At 27.6% G+C, this 24,418-nt stretch overlaps 1 protein-coding gene across 6 annotated transcripts in view; it reads left to right on the plus strand.

Moving 5' to 3' along the window:
• The window catches only part of ASPP (Ankyrin-repeat, SH3-domain, and Proline-rich-region containing Protein), a 55,747-nt gene extending 32,125 nt beyond the window's left edge, over positions 1-23,622 (plus strand). For all 6 annotated transcript variants that reach the window (XM_035091293.1, XM_035091287.1, XM_035091291.1 and 3 more), the window contains 9 exons: positions 6,546-6,686; positions 8,922-9,048; positions 18,133-18,335; positions 18,429-18,981; positions 19,079-20,636; positions 21,267-22,040; positions 22,143-22,309; positions 22,400-22,599; positions 22,680-23,622. In XM_035091293.1, the coding sequence (XP_034947184.1) occupies positions 6,546-6,686; positions 8,922-9,048; positions 18,133-18,335; positions 18,429-18,981; positions 19,079-20,636; positions 21,267-22,040; positions 22,143-22,309; positions 22,400-22,599; positions 22,680-22,715 (3,759 nt within the window). In that variant the 3' untranslated portion in view covers positions 22,716-23,622. The remainder of the gene's footprint in view (positions 1-6,545; positions 6,687-8,921; positions 9,049-18,132; positions 18,336-18,428; positions 18,982-19,078; positions 20,637-21,266; positions 22,041-22,142; positions 22,310-22,399; positions 22,600-22,679) is intronic.
• Positions 23,623-24,418: the final 796 nt, after the last annotated feature.

Below are 24,418 nucleotides of genomic sequence, written 5' to 3' on the forward strand. Positions count from 1 at the left end.
AAAGATAATTACTTCTTAAATCCATCCTACAAATATATATATTGAAAAGACAGATATTCTCATCCTTCTTTTATTTCCATTTAATGCTTTTTTTCAGTAATCACGACATTGTAGGTTTGTAAGGATTTTCTAAATTTGTATCTTCCGTTCATCATTCCATTTTATCCTTCTTTCCTATAAAAGCATTGAAAAAAAAAATCCTGAAGAATTTGATCGTGAGAATATAACTAAAATAGAAAAGTGTAGATGGAACGATTTATAAAGATATAAATGTGGGATGTTATTAATTATTTCAAAGACATCAAAAAGATGACTTCCTTTTAGCCTACACCCAGTGCAGTAGGTGGGATGGAATAAAAGGTTGCTACATGATATTTAAAGTAATAAATAAATAATTCTTCAATTTAAAGATAGAAAATACTTCAAATTATATTAATAGAGTTATTTATAAATAAACAAAACAATTAAAAAATCAATTTGGAAATTTTATAAAATAATTAATCAAAATTATCATTTAAATAATACATAAATTAATTATTTAAAATTACTTTTTATAATAACAATTTAATCTATCTTTATAATTTAATTGTTTGAACTCAAATGTTACTCAAACATCCATTTTTTTACATTTTTAATTAAATCATTAATTTTGATCAATAAAAAATATTTCTTAAAATAAATTCAATGATTAATAATTAATTTTTAAATCTACTTCTTAATGCATGCATTTTCTCGATGCATTAAAAAATATTTTTATATCTTACCATTGGAAATAACAATTTTATTTTAAAATTCAGTTAATTCAAATGCAATGGTTGTTATTAGAAAATATTTCATAAACGATGCATAATTCATAAAAGAAGAATCCCTAAGTAAACTACTAATATATTCGTCTATCAAATGTTTTTTGGGTTTATCCATGTTCACATATAAATCGTCTGGTCTTCCGCTTTATGATTACTCGTATGTCTGTTTACATATGTATAGATCCGGACATAAATTATGCAGAACATACATCTCTTTACCATCGAAAAGCTTACTGATATGACTTTCTGTTCGAAGACATATGTTGATGATTGAAATTCGACCCCAACTTATATCTTTTAGGTATCAAATTTGCTCCTCATATTCAGAGGGCGGTGCTTTTTTTATTTTTCACATCACCATATTTACTTTCTCCTCCAATTTGATATAATTTCATCAACGATTCGAATAATAAAATACACATTATTAAAAGATTTATGAAAATTTTAGATTAAAAAAAAAAAAAAAATATTGTTGAAAGTATACACTGATGTTCTGTAATGCTAAGTAAATCTACCATCTCTTTAACCTTATTTTAAAATGTAAAATCTTCGTCATTAACATAAATGAGGTCCATTTCTAGTGAGTACATATTTCGCAGAATTTCTCGAGTCATAATGGGTTTATTTATTGTAACATTTTCACTCCCTCATTTACTCAGGCTTTTAGTTTATTTTAATAGAAAGATGGCCATTTATTACACTCAAAAGAATTATCTTGTGGTTTCATATTTATTGTCGATTAATGATAACATAATAAATTAAATTTTTTATTTATTCAAATTATCTGAATGAAAAAAATAAATTGGTAACTACGGACAGGAACATTTACCCAGAGTAAATACTTGGAGCCTATGACTGTAGGATAATATTTAGAAATCATAAAAATATTATTCTCTTAATGAGATTCATTTAGACTTTGTAAATATTCCTGTGGAATTGTAATGAATATTAAACAATTATGGAATACTGTATGTGAAGACAAATTGACTTAAAATAGAAATAAAAAATTAAATTTGATTAATAATCATAATATATGAATTGATATATCTACTGTATATGTTCAATGATATTTATAGATACTTTTTAATTTAAATATTTCCTAAATTACCGTAAGTTTCCCAATTAGATAGTCATCTAAAATGAGATATTCTAACATTAAATAATCTTCCAGAAATTCATTATTAATTTTACGAAAAGTAAATACTTGGAAGCTAGAGATATTCTAGCCATTTAATAAAGTTTTCATGTATGTTATTAATATCTTATCATTTTTAGATACAAATATTTCCGGATTATATATAAATTTTTTTTTTAGTCTTGTAAGTTATTAGTCTATCTTACACACCACCCTACATCCTAATAATATGCAGGGAAGGTTAAATTTTCTGTTAATTTAACAAAAGGAAGTTTAAATACATACCTTTATATGGACATTTAAAGTCCCAAAACTATTATAAGTTTTGATTTTTTTATATTTTCATAATTTTTTTCATAAATCTACCAATAAATTGAACGAATTAAAAAAAAAACATATAAAAATGTTGATTTACATTTATTTCATTCAAAATTAATTTTAATAAACTTTTTCTTTTTAAAATATCTCCATTTGTTACATTATTTTATAATATTATTACAATAATTATTATTACATTCAAGAAAACATCAACAATAAGATAATTGACAATTTTTTACAGCCTTGCAATTTTTTCTAATAAAAAAATTTATGTCAAAAACAGGATGATTCATCTAGACTATGTTACTTTACATTTTTATTATTATTTTGATAATAAAATTTTAATAACTTCTGCATTAAAATTCTTGAATTTAACAAAGAAAATGTTGATCCTGAAAACTAAGAAAAAATATCATCTTAAGATGACGTAATTTTTTAAAATAAAATATGATTCATATTTATTGTTATTATCATTATTATAACAGAATTATTTTGAGTGTAATAAATATACTAAAACAATCATACATTGCCCTACAAATCCGATTAGAAAAAATGATTGAACCTTGAACTATCACAAGTTCACTGATAAAACTTACACGTAGCTACTGAACTACCAATCTTAATTCAATTGATAATATTATTTTAGGATTTGATTTTTCTTAAATAAACATTTGGGGCTAGATAACATCTTCCACTAGACTATTTATTACACGTTCAAGAATTTATATGGCTTCTAAAATCAATACATAGAAGAAATAAAATGATTGTTGTGACAATTTAAGTTTTTAATCAATTTAATATGAAATTTTCAAACAACAATCAATAGTTGATTTTCTGTTGATGACAGTTTATTAATTTTCTAGATTATTGTTTTGATATGAAAAAAAATTAATAAATAAAATAATAAAATAAACAAAGACCATATGAGTTTTTACAAATGGATGAATCCATGGATGATGATTGTACATAAACATAAACTTTTGACAATTTTTCACTAACTTTTATCTCTAATTCTCAAGAAAAACTTTAGAAACTATATTTTTCTTGTCCCTTGGAAATCCAAGATTTATCAAGAGATGTGACGGCATATCTATTATGTCAAACTATCCGTCTAACTCACCACTTTAATTCTAGAAATACGCCTCTAATATAATAGTATACACTTTTATATTATTATCAACAATATACAATTATTTTAACACATCAAGTTATTTATAACAACATTTTATTGATATTTATCGAATAAATAATCATAATAATTCAATAAATTAAAACCATTTTGAAATCTTCTAATATAATTTTAAATGTTTCAAAATGTAAGGATTTTCAAAAATCTTCTCAATTAGAATAATTTTTTAATAGGAAGTTAATTAGTGATTCTATATTATTAAATTTGAGTCTTTTGTTCAAACTATATTAATCCAATACCTTTTAAAGAATAATAAAACGATGCCTAGTTTATCTTTGTAATGAGTGTAAGATTGAGAGTGAAGTAAGACTGTTTGAATGTTGACTATTTTCTTGTATTTTTTGAGTTATGTATTATATGTTGCACGGAAATTGCAAAAGCTCACAAGAGCATGCAATGAAAATAAGTATATATATTAATACAATACCTTTTCTCAATCAATTCATTCAAAATTAACCAAGACTTTGAAGTAGTTTATGGAATGTACGAGGAGTAATAACAAAGTACTTGATAAAACATGCTTGAAATAACAAATTTTAGATATCTAGAACTAGAAGAGAGTAGCTTTTTTTCATTGAAACAGATGTGATTTAATGGTATAAAAAAAATAGTAAAGAAAAGAAATTAGATTTTCTACAAAAGGTATATAAGTGAAGTACATTGCTCCTATCTCAAAACTCTTTTTGTTCTTCGTCTTTGTCAGCAAACTTCAATAAAGGTGCTCGTTTATCAGGAAGCACATAGGTCGACATAAGAGAACTCAGCTGTAACCCATCTTACTACATACACACCAAAGTACCACCCCTGTGTCATTTTTCATGAAAACATCTCCTATGTCACATTTAAATTTATCATCTGTTTCATCTATTTGATTACATATTACCTCCATTAATAAATAATTCATTTAAAATATTTAAAAAACACAAGTAATGAAATAATTGTCTCTCAAGATAACTTTAGAAGAAAAACTGATCTAAAATTGGTTTTTAATTTTCTCTTTTCATTTATTTAAAGACTTTAAGATCTCTTTAGAAAGCACTTTCCGCCAATTGATTTTAACTATAAAACTCTTCGAACAATTGAAATAATTTAAACAATGAATTACAAATAGATTTAAATTGATTATTAATTGTATTGAGTTGGAGTGAAATATTTTTTTAATTTTAAAAAAGTAAAGGAAAAAAAAATTTTAACAAAATAATTAGACAGGTAATTTTAATGGTATTATTTTTTGATAGTTCTATATATATAAACATTATTTTTATTAATCATATTTTTTTTGCGGCAAACCGCAGTTATCGTTTGCTTCAAAACCTTGTCGACCTTGAAATTCCACATCTTCCCTTTCTCCACGTGGTTTTACTCTTTCTCTTCAACATCTCTCGTCTTCGAAGTGATTCCAAGTGGCTTTGAAACGAACAAGAACCTGATCAAATGAGTTAAACATACAAAAATGGACAAAAAAATGTGTAAAAGATACTAACTAAAGAAAGAATGATCTTAAAATAATTCCCTTTCATCTGAACTTGATTCAATATTATTATAAATATTCTACTAAAGTTTATTCCCATGAGGGAAAGTTTGGATTGAGGAAGAGCTTTTATGAAAACTGTATGCCAATTTATCAAACTTGTGTTTCAAAGTAATGAATATAAGCTAAATCATGAGGTGTTATTACTTTCTAGGTCTATATGTGCATTCATCTTATCTTTACATCCACTATTATAGTTCAAGTTATTTCTCAAGAGTTGAAGAAATTAGTTCCAGTAAATGAAGTGGTTTTGAATATTCACTGATTGCCAGTGCTAATCCTAACACTGAATGAATCAGTCATTGGATTGGCACTGGATATCAGTAAATATTCACTGATTCGTAGTAGTTTTAATTAGCATGCAGTTCAGAGCGAAAAATGTATGATTCAAACATTGAATAGTTTTTTTTTTTACTCTATGTCTGACTAATAAAAGCATTTATCTATTTTTATATTAAAAATTTTCATCAATCAAATATTTGTAGCTTCAGAAACATCTCAACTTATGAAAGCTATTTTCTGATGGAAATTCTCTGAAAAAAAAAATAAATGTAAAACAAGATTGAAAATATCCTTGTTATATCCTAGTCTCATTGAGATAACCTATGAAAATGGGAACTAACAAGATAAAAATGTCAATCTTTTTTAAATAAAAATTACCATACACTGATTGCATCTACTATAATTGTAGTAACAAACATCAACTCTTTTCCTTTTTATACTCATCAGAAATGTTTTATTATGGTTTTCTAATAACACTTAACAATTATTTCAAGTTTAATAATGCCATTAAAAGTAGAATTAAATTTACAAGGATCATAATTTGTCATACTCTAGTCCATAAATTGTCGAGATGATGTGTAAACCACAAGAATTATGTGCATATAGAGGAAAACGCATCGGATGGACCTCAGGAAGCTGGTAGTTTATCACACTAGACCATATAAAACCATCTATTCTCTCTCATCGTCACCTCGAGATATTTTTTGCTTTGTCCTTTACGTTGACATATAGTAGCCGGACTTTTTATTCAACCTAAAAAAAATTTTATAATGCTACCGTTCTGTCAACATCTAGTTGTCACATTTGAAAAATGCTAAGAATAAAAATATTCTTCACGAAAATTTGTCTCCCTTAATACTACTGCCATAAAATGTAGAGAATTTATCCTTCATTATAATCAAGTAAATTAGTAATTTTACTGTTGGCATTTAATTGAACTATAAACTAATAATTATATTTAATTGTCCAAAGGATTGTAATGGTGGTCAATTAAATGCAATAATTAATGATTTATCTTCCGGTGAAGATGATAGATGGATAAGTAAAAGAAACCCAAAATAAAGTGAAAGAAAAGGAAAATTATTTTTCGAAAAAAAGTCTATCAATCTTTTTTAACTTTTCATGTGGAGGATTTGTTATTGTTGTTGATTTCAAGTTGATTTGATTAATGGTATTTGTGAGGATTAATAATAATATCAAGTAATGTATTATATTATGTCATATTACGATTTGATGATATTTGAGGTTAGTAATTAATGAGGAAATAAAATTGATCTGTTTCAGTTACCAGTGGGCGGGGGTGGAGCTGTGCTGGTACTCAGCGAACTCGAAAGTATGGCAGCCAGGCAACAACGGGAGATTACCCTACAGAGACGTCTCCTTGAGCAACGGGAAGCCCGGCTGGCCGTGCTTCGAGGCGCTCAGGTGAGTTATTTTAATCATCATTCATTAACTTATGGTCCATTATCACAATCAATTTTTATCCACTGACTCGATAACAACCAACAATGGTATGATGCATTTTTTAATGAAATGTCATCACACAGATCCACGTCTTATTCTTCTCGGTAATTAGGATCAAGTCCTTGTATCACATTTTTTCCATGTACCATGAGAAATATTTTATTGTCCCACGTCAACTGTTTGGGCTGAATAACATTTTATTTAAATTTAGAAATTAATTTAAAAAAATATTTATTGATAAATTATTACCGCGTAGCTAAAACAAATGAATTTTTATTTGTTATTGAAATTAGACTTGAAGAAGATCTTGTATTCCTCTTAATAATTAAAACCTGTTTTCAACTTAGTAACTTTGATAGAAAAAATTTTATTTCATTAAAATACGTTAAAACCAAATTTAAATTGTCTAAATCGGGTCATTTATTGGTTAAGACCTGGCTTTGACTTAAGAATTAAAATAATAATAATTTTATTTTAAAGAGCTATGTCTAAATCAATAAGTCTTATTTTTTGACTCAGGAAAGCTCTAATTATTTTTCTCCATGCTCTTCCTTGCTAAGGTCTGATCATGGTATGTCAATGAGTATTCATTATATATAATGATTGCAGTCTTTGTTTCCCTTTTGAATAATCTTCATGCCGGATCTCTACTGATTCGATGATTCTTTTTAATATTTTATAAAAATTAAATAGTCAAAATTACTGTGACTTGATGAATCCTCATCAACTCATGATTGAACAGTAATGATAAATTGTTTCTACTTTTTCATTTCAACCGAGTTTATTATTTGTTTTCATTTTCTTTTTTTCTTTTTATCGATATTATCTTACCATCATTTCTTTTATTGAAAAAATAATAATAATAATAATAATAATAATAATAATAATAATAAACTGTGATAAAATCGTTACTCAATATTGAAAATGAAAAACCAGGAAAATAGCATGATATGCTCGATTAATATTTACACTATTACCAGGGTATATTTACAATAAGTAAAACACTTGTTGTTTCAACACAATTTTCACAAAACCATTGTATTGTCTTATTTTTACTTACGATTGTTTCAATTCTCGTGAAAGTGTAGTATTATGTTGAAAGTTAAAACACATCATTCTGTTGGAGTGTTATGCGTTTATAAATACCCCACTATCTAAAAAAAAATAAATAAATAAATAAATAATAATTCCATTCTTTATCTCATGTATATAAAAGAATGAATACGAATTTAATTACCACCTTGAAAATAATTAAAAATAATGGGGCTACTGTGCGTAATAATTACCTCATAACTGCGAAATGCAATAACGCAACATGTAACTTAGTGAGAGGGATTTAAATTATTAATTCATTATGTATATTTATTTTTTAACTTTATATATTTATTAATGAAATTGTTGGTTTTTTATTGCATAAAAAACAATTATTCTTCTTTTTTTTTACCTCAACTGAGAATTGAAAAAAAAAATATTTTATTTACTTGCAATTCTAGTGTAGTAAACAAGCTTTTGTTTAAGTCTGAAAAATACTTTTTAATTGTTAATTTAAAAATAAAATTCTATCGAAATCATATTGTTTTTAAATATAAAAGCCAATGTGTTTCAAAAACTCAATAATATAATAAAATCTATTTGTTGAATTTTTTTTTATGATTTTTATTTTAAATAAAAAAATGATTAAAAAAGTGTCTATTAATTTAAATAAAACTGTTGTCACCTTAGTGATTAATGAAATGTGTAAAAAAAACTTACAAAAGTGAATTTTTCATTCTGCTATTTATGTAAAGAGAAGCTTGTTATGTGCAAAATATTTAAAATTCTTTAACTAATAAAATGCATTCTAAACTATGCATCAGAATCTTAACTATTAAGAATCCAAACCATCTGCTTTCATTAAAAAAGTTCTTGAAAAATAGTTATACTTTATCTCAAGTGAAATCTATATCAATTATATCTTCTTCTCTATTGTTTTTTTTTTTCTGAAAGCTAAACATTTATCAAGTTCATTAAGAAATTAATAATCCTCATGTGACAAAAATTTAATCTTTCTTACTTTAGAATATTTGCTAATGAAATAAAAATTTTTTTAATTCTTTTTTTTTTAATATAAGAAAGTATATAAAGTATTAGAAAGCTTTATTTACTAGAATCGATATTAAATTATAAATGGTTTAATTGAAAAATTGAATTCCCCAGGAACCGGCACAGCAAGAAAGACTGGCAAGACTGAGACATCGGCTTGACCAACAGCAAAGCAAGCTCAACAGACTAAGACTACTTAGGTCACAGACAGAGCAGTCACGAGCTAATAATGCAACTCTGAGTAAGTTTTTACGCTTATTTATTTCACCTTTTATTCGCTCGTTAAGTTTCATCAGCTAAAACTTGACATCGTTTTTGCGAAAGCTAAAATCTTCGTTAACTTTTACCTCATGCACTTAAAAAAACACTATTTACTTCATTCCTTTAATTACATAAAAAGAAAAAAAATACAGTTAACGTAAGAGATAAAAAGTTTGTTGCTACAGTTATCTCTATTTCTCTTGGATCTACAGAAAAAATCAGTCAATACAATCGACTGAGTAAATAAATGCAGCAGAATAATAGATCTTCAGTCTATTGCAACAGCAGAATATTATTTCCACGGAATAAAATTATCTCAAGCACCACAAAACTCTTGAAATATTTAAACGACTGTTAATTTATTAGGTAAAATAGGTCTAGATGTACCCCGATAGCCATTCGTGATAATGATTTATACATCACACGATTTAAGAAACGAATTTCAATCAAGTTTAACGCATATGTATTACATTTACTGAATAAAAATTCATATTGGTAAATTAATGATCAAATTTAGGGATTCATAATCGATAAATAATTTGGTGAATTATTGCAACAAAGTATTTGCGTCCCCACGACCAAATTACCATTCCCATAATCGAGTCTTTTTTTCCAATTTTCATTGTAATTCATAACTTTACGACATCATTGTTAGTTTTCTTTCAATTATTTACAACAATTTAAAATTGTTATAAAAAATGTTTAATTATTATGAATCTTATGGAGTCTTATTGACAATAATATTTTGAAAATCGATCCCATTATAATAACTTCTTGATGGATAGTTAATAAAACAGTAGTAAATTATTAATTGTTTTATATTATTCAACAAAAACCGGTCAATTGTCAGATTATAAATAATGTTCAAAATTAATTTAATCTATAAATGAATAAAATCGACTAACGAATAACAGACTTTGTCCACTTTGGATCGATGGACAAATATTTGCTGGAATACTAAACAAGCTTGACTTCTAGATCAATCAATAGGTATATATAGAAATGAAGGGAGCGAGATATCGAAATAGACTTTGTGGAGACCAAATCAAAATGAGACGAATATGATCGACAACGAGCAGAGGTTCCAGCGTGTATATAGCAGAGAGAATCATTTATTGGATGACTTGTGAAGCCTTGCTTGCTTCGTTATGCAAATTCCCATGCAGTCAATGTCCCAGATGAGCACGCGAGCGAATGCACATAACACGCGAGCACAAGTCGCGGCACCGTGGCCTCTTGCCGCGACGAGAATTAAGCTATATATGCAGCAGCATCAAGCTGAATCTACCGTTCAATGACTTCACGATCTCCTTTTTTTTTTTCTTTGCCGATCAATGTCTGTCTATCTACTGTCCGATGCATTGAATTATTACGTCTTCTATCTCTTGAGATTCTTTTTTTATAGGTTTCTTTATTTATTTATTTATACCTCTGCAAATAGTTCTTGTGGTGATCAATCATTAGACTACACTCTATCATTACACTCATCGCATTTAGTAGCATTTTTTTTATTAAACAATAGAAATTGTATGGAGTTTTAGTATTATGATTGCTTAAGAATTTTATTCAATTGCAGGAATGATTCGTGAGAGAGAGAGAGAGCTTTCGATTGCATTAGTTAAAATTATAATTGGAGCATAATTTATGTTGAAAATTGGAGCAAGTACCCATTTCACCCCACTTTAGAAGTGAAATCATTGATTTTTCATATTTTTGACTTGATTCCGCATTTCTACGCATCAAGACGAAAAGAATGAGTGGTCAAACTTGAAAATCGGACAAGTTTGATTTTTCAACCCCAAAAAATGGCAAGTGGCAATTCGTCAAAATACAAAAAAGTCATATTTTTTTTTTAGAGTTCGAGAGTATTTTGGCAATTTTGAGGGTGAAATAAATTTTTTTCGCATTTTTCATTAAGTTGTATGTGTAGCTTAGACTCTGAGGTTTTCAAAACATATCTAAAAAAAGGTTTTTTGACCGTCCGTTCATGAGTTATAGGGGTTTAAAGTCAAGGGGATGATAATTCGTAATTTGTATTTAGTATAACCCGTTTTTAAGGGTGTTAAAGTGAATTTTCTTGGGCTGTGCCTCGATTCCGCATTTCTACACATCAAGACGAAGAGAATGAGCCCTCAATCATTAAAATCGGAGTACTTTTATTTTTTGGCTAAAAAAAATGGAAAGGGGTACCACTTGCCATTTTTTGGGGTTGAAAAATCAAACTTGTCCGATTTTCAAGTTTGACCACTCATTCTCTTCGTCTCAATGTGTAGAAATACGGATTCAAGTCAAAAATATGAAAAATCAATTATTTCACTCCTAAAATGGGGTAAAATGGGTACTTGCTTCAATTTTCAACATAAATTATGCTCCAATTGTAATTTTAACTAATGCAATCAAAAACTCTCTCGCTCACGAATCTATTGATGTGCTCATGGTTTATCTAGACCCTTTAGATCTTAAGTTATTAACAGAAAAAAAAGTACTCCATTTCCACAGTAAATTTTTTCCTCAGTGTAAAGAAGTATTAGTTGTTCATGCTATTGAAACAGAATGTTTATTCCAGTGAAAGTTTCAAGGTAAAATTGTCACGTTTAGAAATTTAATTATAAATAATTTATCGGCTAAAGAAATGTTCTTTCTATTACGAGTAAGTTGTTGTCATTATTATTTATTTAAAATCGTGTAGAATTAGACCTAGTTCTTGATATCAAAGAGAGTGGTTATTATTTTTTTTCTATTTATTAAAATGATTTTCTATGAGATTAAAATTATGCTTGTAATCCTTGATAACTTCTCTATTATATTCTCTAATTTTGAAAGAAAATGAGAAGTGGTGTAAGCATGAAAATGAATTACTTATAATTAAGACATAATTTCTCAATACATACTACAAAGACATTTTCAATTTCTAATTATTATTTTTAATCTAATGATAAATTCTTAATCAGGTTAATAGACTATTTTTGTTATTTAACATTTGCATCGTTTTGTCTCTAGAGTATTTAAACATTCACGTGAGTATTTCCCTAAGGACATTGTTGTGTTTAAGTTTTTGTGATTTTTTGTATCACGATCTGATCCATTTTTCAAAGAACAAATCTTTTTTTATCAATCATTTTTAATCGATTAAAAACAAAATTAACTTTACACTATAAAATTAAATAAAAAATAGTTCATTTGAACAACCTCATTATCAAAGACTTGTTTGATTTTTTAGTTTCCTTTTAGTATTTTTAATTTTCATTAAAAATATTTCAAGATTTTTTTTTCCCCCCCAACCTTTTATATTTTTTCCATTCATGCGAGAAACGACATGTTATCGTTGCTTCCAGTAACGAGTTTTCTACTTTAGCACGTTCAATTACAGACTTAATTTATGACTTAACAGAGAAAAACTTGACCTTTTTACTTGAATAAACTGATTCAGCCATTATTGTTATACTTTCTTTGAATACTTGATGAAAAGCAATGAGCTTTCATGACTTTTTAATCCTGTTTATTTTATTTACGTCTATTGACCGGAAAGAGAACTTTTAATAAAAAGCTAAATGTATTCATAAAACACAGACAGATGATTTCTAAAAAATAAATTTCAAATAATTATTTGACTGCCATAATCATTAGCCCAACTTTCATTTACTCTTGACATGTTGGTATAAAAAAAGCTAAAGAGAAAAATGGCTTGTGGTAGGTACATCGTTATATCCACGTACACGAACTTATGTACCATCAAATTCCATGTACATTGACTTCAGATGTGTGTGTACATGTCGATATAAGCCATGAGTAGGTATAGCATATCATGCAGCATGTGACCATCCGTTTGCAATGGTGGTGCACATTCTGATCCCAGGATTACTCCATTCTCTTGCTTCATCCTTCCTTCGTTTTTCACTATCCATAAGCCATCTCTGCATTCATCGGGAATCCATATCATCACTTGGAGGTTATTCCACTGCCAATACCTTTATATTTTCATTAACTTCTTCACTGATTTTTTTTTTTTTTGTTTATACCATTTCTATTATCCTGTCAACCAAGTAATCATTGTACTTACAAGTCATTTTACATTCTCCACTCAATCATTCAATTTGAATAACACAAGAATATTGATTTTATAGAAAAAAAAAAAAAAACGTACTCGAAATTTATGTAATTATTAATTGAAATAAAACATAAATTCGTAGGCTTTTAGTTATTTGGAAACAGTTTGGATTTTTATTAAAAATTTTGAAGCTTTTTAGAAAAATTACGATTAAATGAACATTAAATTTTGATATTCACATTTTATATTTTTTACAAAGTCGATATTAAAATGACAAGGGTTCCAAAAAATTGTCTACATCATTTTTTTTATAATTATTTTTTATAATTCATGAAGCTCAAATCATTTCTTTTTGGAGTTTAATTTTTATTTAATTATAACAAATGTTACTTAAATTCGAACTTTTGTTTTTCCTGTACTTATTTACTTTTAACTAATGCAATAAAATTTTATTTTTATTTCAATATCTAATTAGTTTAATTATCAATTATTTCAGTTCATTATTTTAAATGATACTTGACTGTTTTTAAATAAACTGAATTGGAAAAAAATTGTTTTGTGGTTGAATGAAAATATTTTTTGGTTAAATAAACTGAACTGGTTCACTTTCCTATAAAATCAAAATGGAAAATCCTTTAAATTTCAGTAAGCTTTGAAATAGTCTCTGGAGTGGAAATAAAATTTCAGATGAAATCCAAGTAAAGCGTTTTAAAGCTCATGCTTTTTTCCTTCAAATTACATTTTTCAAAATTATTCTAAAATGTTTTTTCTTCTTTTTTGGACTGATTTAACTCGACTATTAAAGTGAAAAATGTGCTTTTGACTTAGGATCCAATTTAACTATTGGAAAAATTAATCATACAGCAATTTTTAGAGCTTCCTTTTGAATGACTTTTTTCCTCATTTTATCTTATCAAATTATTTCCTACCATTTTCAGTGAATTTCCAATTTGTAAGCATCAATAAATATCAACTAAACTATTTAATCATGTCCTCCAAATAAATGAACAAATCTTGAAGCTTTATAATCATTAACAAATGAATCGAATATCTTTAATTAATCCCATTCTTTATCTCGTTGGGATTTCTTGATGATGTTGCTAGAAACTCTCTAAGTAGTTTATCACACAAGCTAATTTAAAATAGTCTCTTTTGTTTAATTTACTTTCAAGATTGTCTATTATTTCGACTAAGAATTTTGTTTTATTTACTCTGTAGCTTAAGAATAATCGCAGATGAAGGGACAAAAGAGTGAGAAAGAAAAAGAGGATCCACAGTTGTAAGAGCAATCATTACTAAGACTTGTCATCCAAAGCGTCTCTTTTTGTATATTCTAAAAGCTTCTATTATAAACTGAGCATTTCCGCTCTTTTTTATTTTTTTCTTCCTACTTCAAGCTCTACTTTTCTAACCTTTATATTATATACTTTATTATGATTTTATCATACTCTTACTTTCTTTCATTTTATTCTGCTCTTCACACACATCCTGCTTCTCTAACTTTATATCATATCTTTTCTCTAATTGTCATATTCATGTTGCTTGTTTCTAAATCTTCATGTCTTCTTTTTTTTTTTTTTATAAAGATAAGATAGAAGACATTGGATTAAAAGTTTTTTTCAAGGATGTTTAAGTTTAAGCAAGTACAACAAAAATCACTAACTATGCTATCTATAAAATTGAAAAAGATTTTTAAATTACTGTTGACTTTTTGAGTCCTTTTTTTTTTTATTGTCTTTTCAACTTTCACTCAAGTGAAATTATATTAACTCAATGTGTTAAGCAAGAACCATGTTATTGAATTGAAATAGTTTTATTTCAGTTAAATAATACTTTTTAACAATATGTGAGGTTATTAATTATTACATTAATAGGGTTAGTTATAAATAAACAAAATAATTTAAAAACCAATTGGAAATTTTATTAAATAAATAATCAAAATTGTCATTTAAATAATACAAAAATAAAACTATTTGTACGAGTAAACTAAAAAATTTCTATCAAGCTCAGAAATATTCTGCTTTAACACAAAGAAGATCAATCATAGCACAAGTTAGGCAACTTTCTGTTATACACAATAATACGTCTGACATATTCCACAACAGATTCATCTGTTCTCCTCCTATTCTGACATCACATTTTGACTAACTAATTATACAACAATACAATTATTGATTCTACAATTGTCTACATGCTTGCTATTGTATTACTCTACTAAACGAATAACATAAAAACGTTAATTATTGAATTCATTCAACGAAATGTGTTTAATTGCAATTAAATTCTTGTATCTCTAACGTTCAATAGTTCTACGTAAACCCAAAAATTTTATAAAGTTCACTTCCCAAACTATGTAGAGGATATTTTAATTGTCTGTTTAAATAGAATAATAAAATAATTGAATAATTATTGAAATAATTGAACGAAAAATTTATATGAATGAAATAATAAAATATTCATTACTTATTATTTAACATTATTCTGCAGTTATTGCTGTTGTTAATTAGTGGAATAATATGTCAATACTTGCAAATAAATTAATCAACATATTACATTGTAGTTAATTTTTATAACAGTTGATATGTTGTTGGTGTATTTTAATTTTATTTTTAAAAATGGGAAAAAATAAATAGATCATGATTAAACAGCTCTAAAAGGTCCTTAATGATTCATATGTGGTCCATTCAATGTGCATTTTAAATACGAATTTTGTGGCAAAACTCGAAACCGGGATTATTTTTCAAAAAAAAAAAGAATCTAATGAACTGATTTCCTGGTAAAAAAAAGTCAGCTGCGTCATATAATTGTAAAATTAATTTTCGCAATGAACCCAACAAATTTTTTCTTTATACTTTCAGGAACATTTTAGCCACCTCACTTTTTTAATATTCATTTTTATTGTTGAGATATTTGATCTTTAAAGGTCAAAAAAAAATCATTCCGTGTAATAACCACTTTTGTAGGCCCTTAATGTAATAAAGATTGTACACAGCCCATGGGTATTTTTTAATTCATCAATTATTCGATATTGTCAATTTTTCTCCTTCATGCCAAATTTATATTGCTTTTTCTATCATATTTACTGGTATGAAATGCTGCCAATTCGCAACGAGTCACTCTTCATATAAACATTTTAGTTTGTCCATTAAAATTCAATTAAATATTGAAATTACAAACATCTATTACATATTTTTTTTTTAAAAAAGTTTATCGAATTTCGCATCAACTAATTGGACAGTAATCATAAGTACAGATTTAAATTCTACAAAAAAACTGCATTTTTTTTGTTAGCAAATAAATTTGAGCAAAAATATATGTGAACTAGTGGGAAATATTTTTGATATGAAATTGAATTTGTAACTTTGAAAATATTTATTTATCAGCTACCATCATTTTTACTTCAAAGTTTTTTTCTTTTTTTTAAGGTGTAGTTGATGTGAAAGAGTTGCATATGCGAATAACATGTCGACTTTAACATAAATATATTCAGTGACAGAAAATAATTGTACCTGTGTCTTGTACTTTTTATCTAGAGTTGTACTTGATGAAAGAAAAAAAAAATTTACAAGATAGAAGAAAGATAGAATCCCAATTTTACTGTACATTAAACTCTATTTAGTTTCCAATTAACATGAGAATTGAATTGTATTTTTTTTTTGGATAAAAAGAAACTAGTTTAAAGACCAACGAGTAAAGTAGAAATTATTACCAGACTTTTAATTGAAATTTTTTTCTATAATCAAACTAATAATCTTGGCATAGAATTTATTACTAATGGGATCACATTTGAATCTGTTTTCAGAGAAAAAATAAAACTTTATTCTTTTGTGGGTTTTTTAAACTGCTTTTTATGCCAACTGAATTAAATATTGTTTTCAACAGAAAATAAATAAATAAATAAACAAAAGAGAGATTAATTTATATTAATTTCCTACGTTTCTCATCATCAACTTCCAAGTACTTTCGAATTTAACTTGATCATAAAATTTAAATGAAAGAGCACTCATGATAGACGAATCTCAATCGAATATAGTACATTTTTCACCAACACCTTTTTTCCCTCATTCTTTATTCCTTTTTTTACGATTTCCCCAGGTACTTACATTGCTTTCAAACGATTCTACCATGTTTTTGAAACCACTATCGTAATCAGAAACCTACTATCGATTTTTTTTTGTATATATTCTTCTTCGTATTATATTTATTCTCTTTATTCTTCATTCAAGCTCATATTAATTCCATTTACTTTCAATTTTTTAATCCATTACAATTATTTTACTACTTATGAATTATTGAATGTATTATTAGTGATAAGAAAAATTAATTAGTCAGGGAAAAAATGAATTAATCGAAAATATTTTCCTGGAAAAATGAATTTTAAAATTTCATTCTAATTTATTAAACCAGAAAATTCTTTAGTGACCCCAGAAAAAAGTTTTTTTTTTTTGTTGAAAATAGTTGATGTTAATTAATCTTATCTAAAACATGCTCATTTTCATTTAAAAATAGGTCAGTTATAAAATGTGCGTGTTTTCAATTCTACTTTTTCATTACATTAATTAATATTTTTAATAATTTTAAATATCATTCAAGATTATTCAAAATAATTCAGTCAAAATACTAGGACATTAAAAGAGATATTTTATTATCAATTTAAATGAAAGTTTTAAATAAAAAATTCCAACAAGTTCTTTTGAATGTCAAAAAAGTGTATAATAATTTTCTGGTTCAAGAGTTGGGTAATAAATGTCGAAGAGTTATTATGTACATAAAAATATGCATCCACATTTATAAAAGAGTATAAAAGATTTATTATCCTCACTTGATTCTAATCAAAGATTTTTATATGCTCAATAAAATTTGAAAATAAACTAAAGCGGAAGAGGTGTGTGACATATTGTCTGCATCGAAAGTTCCTGACTATTGTCTTTCATTTTTTTTTTTTCATGTCTTTGTGTTCATTCTACTTGGTTTTCTTTCAACACTAATCTTCTGGTGTCTGTTTTATTGTTCCAGCCTCTGATCTAGACTGTATAAGAGCTCTGTTCAATGAAAAAGAGAAAGAATTGTCACTTGCTGTTGCAAAGGTTGAAGAGCTGACGCGACAACTTGAGGAGCTGCGTGGTCGGCACAACGGAAATGCTGTTGGTGGTGGTGTTGGTGGCCAAGTGCCATCAACTGCTAGCGCTGAACTTGAGAAACTTCGCCGAGAACTAATGGTAAAATTTTCTAAATAATGTATTTAATTACAACCATTAATTTACCATGAATCTCTAATAAATATCTACTAATTTATTTTCTAAACATTTCAGTACCGGAATAAAATGAATGAACAACAGAACCAAGTGGTATCCCAGCAACGATTAGTCCTGGCTCAAAGGCAAGCTGAAATGGTATCAATAGACGCGAGAATAGCACAGTTACAGGGTCGTCTTCAACGGAAACGAGCACTTAATCAACGTCTTCTCAGTCAGCAGATAGCAAATAATCGTCAGACCAGCTCGGCATCAACAACAACTACATCCTCCACTACTACTACCATGACACCGTGTATCACGGATCAAGTGAGCAAACAACAGGATTTCACCAATGCACCAAAGCTAAGACCAGCTGGCAATATTGCAGCCATCGAACCATACAGTCATATTCCTAACGATAATGATTTTAATCTCAATAAAAACGATCCTAAATATCAAACACTGCCCTATAATACGAAATTTGCGGTAAATCTCAAACCTATAGAAGATGATGTTAATAAAAATAAAATCCAGCATAGCCAAAGTGCATCACAAATAAATCAACGTTCAAATATTCAACAAATGGGACATTCTATTTCGCACAGTCAGTCTCAATCTCATATTCAAGGTATATATTTTCATACTTTTATTAACGTGATACTTGTTACATTTTATTTCATTCATTCAAAATTAATTGATAAATATATTTTTTTTTTCTATTTCAGCTCAGTCGCAGTTAGGAATAAATCCGTCGTCAGTACAACACTTGCAGTCTGCGCAATATTCCAGTTCACAAAGTTTTACTACACAGTCTGGAAATTTCACAGTACATTGTCCCAAAAATACTACCAATAACAATACTACTACTTCGACAAACAACAATAATAATATTGTTAATAATAATAATAATAATAGTGTCAACAACAATAATAATATCAACAATAGTAATGATAATAATAGTGGTAATAATATTAATATTGATAATAATGTTAATAATAACAATAACAGTAGTGGTAATGTTAGTAACAATAATAGTAATAACGGCAGTAGTAATAATAATCTTCAAATCAATGGAAATAATAGTGGATTAGTAAATGTGACTCAAGAAAATCAAAATCAGTCTATTTTAAGGCATCAAAATCATCAACAAATTTCTTCAAATACTCAACAAAAACAATTATCGAAAAATTTATCGTCAAATATTGATAATTTAGATTTAAAACAATCTACAACACAAGCTCATAATTTTAAGAATCTTCAAAACCATCAAAAACCAGTATCAAGTGTTGCACCAAGCTTTCCTGTCAAGTCACCTATTTATCAAACATCTTCAACCAAAATCCATCCGGTAATGCCTCAAACACTTAGTTTGATTAGTCGAGCTCACTCTGGATTGCAGAGTTATTCGGAACAATCGAATACTCCACATTCAAACGTTCAGAATCAACAGCAGATAATAGTTACAACGGAGTCTAGTTATCCGACTAGACATGCTTTCCAGCAAGGACAATTTCCTCAGAACTACAAAAATTCTACTAATTTCCCACAAACAGGTCTTACTAATTTGGCCAATTTTCCCGGATACTCTTCATCTAATATTACCCAAACTCAAAATATTAATTCCATCCAAGAGAATTCAAACATAGATAGAGTCAAATTTGATGCTAAAAGTCAAGAAAAGCACGAAAACCAACAAATAAAATCATTTGATAATAACAAACATGATCAAGTAACTCAAGCAAGATTCGAAGGTTCAACTAAGCCGGATTCCATCCAACCTTTAAAGTTTGATCACACTCAATTATCAATGACTCATCAATATGGAAAGCTCGATCAAGTTGATGGTAAATCAACGTCAAAATATGACCATAATACTCAGTACAAACACGAATCTCACAAGTATGATGCAACGTCAAACTTCCAACAATTTAAACAGCCACAACAACAATTACAGGATCAAGGTAAATATGATGTGTCGACAACAAAGGCTGAAATTGCGTCACAAAAATATGAAACTAACCAACAATCGATGAAACATGATCATAATACAAAGCTTGAACCTCCAACAAAATTATCGGATAAACCATACGAGTATGAGAGAACTAACACTGAAACTGAAAGGAAAACCATCAACCAATTTGAATCTAAATCCGAGGACAAGATGAAACCAGCACTTCCACCAAAACCCATTAAGCCTAGTCCACCGCCTAGGTTGAACAGTCAAGATAAGCTCGAAGTTTCTGCTGATACGACAACGGAAGGGAAATCTTCTATTTCTCCAAGGTATCAAATTTTCTTCAATTCTTTAAATAAACTTTTGGTATCTCTAGAAGAATCAAATAAGAAAATAATTCCTCTAATAAATCCTACATTTTTTAATTACTTCTTTTTTTTTATTACTAATTAAACGTCGTTTTACCAGACATTACGACGCCGATGAAATGTTAATTATTGTATTAGAAAGGACGTAGGTGCGAAGAATATGAAATATAATAATTATTATTCATAGGTTCGTCGCCTTTCGTTATTGATTTTGAACGTACTTCTGCTACTTTAACTAAATACCATGTAAATTAATTAGGTAGTTAATTATAAATGTTAATTAGTCCACGATCGATTTGGCGAGTGAGTCGTAGCTTGTCTCGAATAAATAGACACCGAAATAGAACAACTACAATGGTCGTAGTACAATAGTTTACACAGTCAGTAATCGCATGGCTATCGTCGACATATTAAAATAAGAAATTATTTTGTATTACGAGAAACCAATTATAAAGTATATTTCAACTTTATAAATAATGTGTGATTAATAATTCAACATTTCATTTGTTCCAACTAAAATTGAAGTGATTGTCTGTAAAATATATGTAATCCAAGTTCTTGTGAATAATTCATAATATTAATTGATTCCAGGAGCGAAAAAGAAGAAGAAATACCTCCAATTCCAACAAGTGAACCACCAGAATCACCAAACGAAACAGTTCTCGGAAATCATCAGGTTATTAAAGCACGACCGCTTACATCAAAAAAGACTTTTTTATCTGAACAACCACGTCTACGATATCCAAAATCGAATGTTCATGTTTCTATAAATCGAAGGATTGAAATGCCTCCAGCTTTTCTTTTTCCTGAGACGGAAATTCCTGCTGATCTTAAGCTTACTGAACAGCCACAACAGCAACAACAACAACAACAACAGCAAACACAGTCAACACCAAATATTACTGATGTTACTGATCATAGCAATATCAAATCAATTTCAGTATTGATTGCTGATGAGCCCAGTAACGACAAGTTGGAAGATTCGGATATTGTTGAAGCGTTAAACGTAATCAACATTGAAGATAAATTAAAGATAAAAGATTCAGATAAGAAACACGATCTTGAAGCAGACTCTAAATCAATAGAAGTGATTAGAAGAAAAAAGGGAAACCTTAAATCCACAACGGGGAAAGCAAATTTATCGAGAAGGGTCTCATTCGACCCACTCGCACTTCTTCTTGATGCCAGTCTTGAGGGTGAACTTGAGCTGGTTAAAAAGACTGCAAAAGAAGTTGCTAATCCTAGCTCTGCCAATGACGAAGGGATCACAGCACTTCATAATGCTATTTGTGCTGGACATTTAGACATTGTTAAATTTCTTGTTGAATTTGGTTGCGATGTCAATGCTCAAGACAGTGATGGATGGTAATTTTTCTATTAATTACTCATGTTTTTAAATATTTAGTGTTTGAAATTTATTGAAAGAGTATTATTATTCATTTGTTTTTTTTTTTTTTAATTATCTAGGACACCTTTACATTGTGCTGCTAGTTGTAACAATCTAGCTATGGTGAGATTTCTGGTTGAACATGGAGCTTGTATTTTCGCCACAACATTATCAGATCACGAAACTGCTGCAGAGAAATGCGAAGAGGACGAGGAAGGATTTGATGGATGCTCCGAGTACTTATATAGTAAGTTTTATTATTATTTTTAATATACTTCAATTGTTATTTGAAATTATTTATATCAATATTAAATTAAAAAAAAAAACTACTTTCCAGGTGTTCAAGAAAAATTAGGTATTATGAACAATGGCCAAGTATTTGCCGTGTTTGATTACGAAGCACAACATAGCGATGAATTGTCATTGAAGAATGGAGATCAGTTGGTTATATTGCGGAAAGGAGATGACAATGAAAGAGAATGGTGGTGGAGTAGGCTTGGACATAGAGAAGGATATGTCCCTCGCAATTTGTTAGGAGTAAGTTTGGTCAATTTTATTTGAAACTTTTAATATAAGTTAGAGTTCTGAATTTTTATAAGCCTCTTCTTTTATTGCAGCTTTATCCCAGAGTTCAGCCAGCTAAAACGGAGTAAAATGTGACGACATATCTGCATGAAATTTTTATTTTATAATATATTTATCACCACAGTATTCAATTTGCAGCTTTATGGTTTTAAATATTTGTAATAGTGTATGTTAATGTTGCAAATTAACAATATTATTTAATTCTTGCGCTCTCATAAGAGGCCGAAATCTTACAATTTTTATTAGCATTTTTATGTGTCAATTGAATTTCGAATTAAATGTAAATGGTGAGCATAAATCTTTTTTCTGTACTTAAAAATACAATTGCTACTTGAAGTAAATTTAAAATTTTTTTTAATTAACACATTTACTCCAAGAGGCAAAAAAGTTATATACATTTTTATTTGTGAAAAGAGAAGATTCTTGCTAATTTGGAATAGCTTATTTGTTTCATCTAAATGTATTTGTTTAGTTGAATTCAAATGGCATTTTATCTTCCATTAAAAGAAAAAAAAAAATTCATTGTTACTTAAAAAAATTTTTCTGATCTGACGAACGTGTGATCTCAGATCTGAAAAATGAATGTTGATAAATTTATTTTTCAAGCTTGCCAATCGAAGTATAAATATTATTATAATAAATAATAAATTTATTTTATTCACTATTAGTAACGACAAGTATTACGCGGTTAATGTGCGTTGCAATATATATATATAAATACATATATATGTATGTTTTTCTTTTTTTCATTGTTGAAAAATTCATTTAAGAAATACTTAAAGAGACTGCAATAGTAAGAAAACTCAGTAAAAACAGTGATGCGTGTTTGCGACTATTTTATGTATACGAAAATATACGCACGGCCTATTCTGAATCAACTTTTAAACCAACAAAAAATGTGTGCCTTTAAGAAGAGTATAACAACATAATGTAAGATTGCACGTATATTACTGAAATAAATTGTTTTCATAAAAATTTGTATTTATTAATTTATTTATTCTAACTTAAAAAACTCTCATAAAATATTCTGTAATTTTATTTGTGTATATTTTTTGGTGATAATTATTCGACAAATGAGTTAATTAAATAAATCTATAAGTTTAAAAAAAAATAAATAAATCATGTAATTATGAATTGTAATATACAGATAAAAATATCAAGTAAATTCTATATGATAACTAAAATAAAAATCTACATATATTTTCTTTTTGATACCTAACTCATTTCTGGTTTGTATTTTCTTTTAACATAAGATACAGAAATTCGATCAGGAAATCTTACAAACATGTACGTATGTATATAAAAAGTCTTTGGATTCGAAGGATTTTTTGCAATAAATATCAAGATTTTGCGCCTGTCCGTGAAAACACCAGAGAAAACGTATATAGAATATGGAACAACCCCTATATAAGGGAGAAACTTGTTATGAAACGTCAGACGCAATCCAGTGTCCGAGTTGATAACTAGTCAGTAACAACTGACGTAAATTTTACAATAATGCAGATTACTTTCGAACAGTTTAAATTATCAATATTTATTCTAAAAATTCTCTACACAATTACCATATTTAAAATAGAAACCATTTGTTTATACGAAATGTCAGGTGCGCAAATCTTCAGTGAATTTATCAACTCATTTAATTTGAAGTTTTAAGATTAATTATACAAATGAAAACATAACTTTTTGCATCATTTATTTAACAACTCTTCATGAATAATTAAAAGAAAAAAAAATTATCTTTTCAACTCATTTATTATAGGGTTTAATAACT

The sequence above is a fragment of the Chelonus insularis genome, unplaced genomic scaffold (genome assembly GCF_013357705.1).
Source record: "Chelonus insularis isolate UGA/USDA-ARS -01 unplaced genomic scaffold, ASM1335770v1 contig_88_pilon, whole genome shotgun sequence".
NCBI lineage: Eukaryota > Metazoa > Arthropoda > Insecta > Hymenoptera > Braconidae > Chelonus > Chelonus insularis.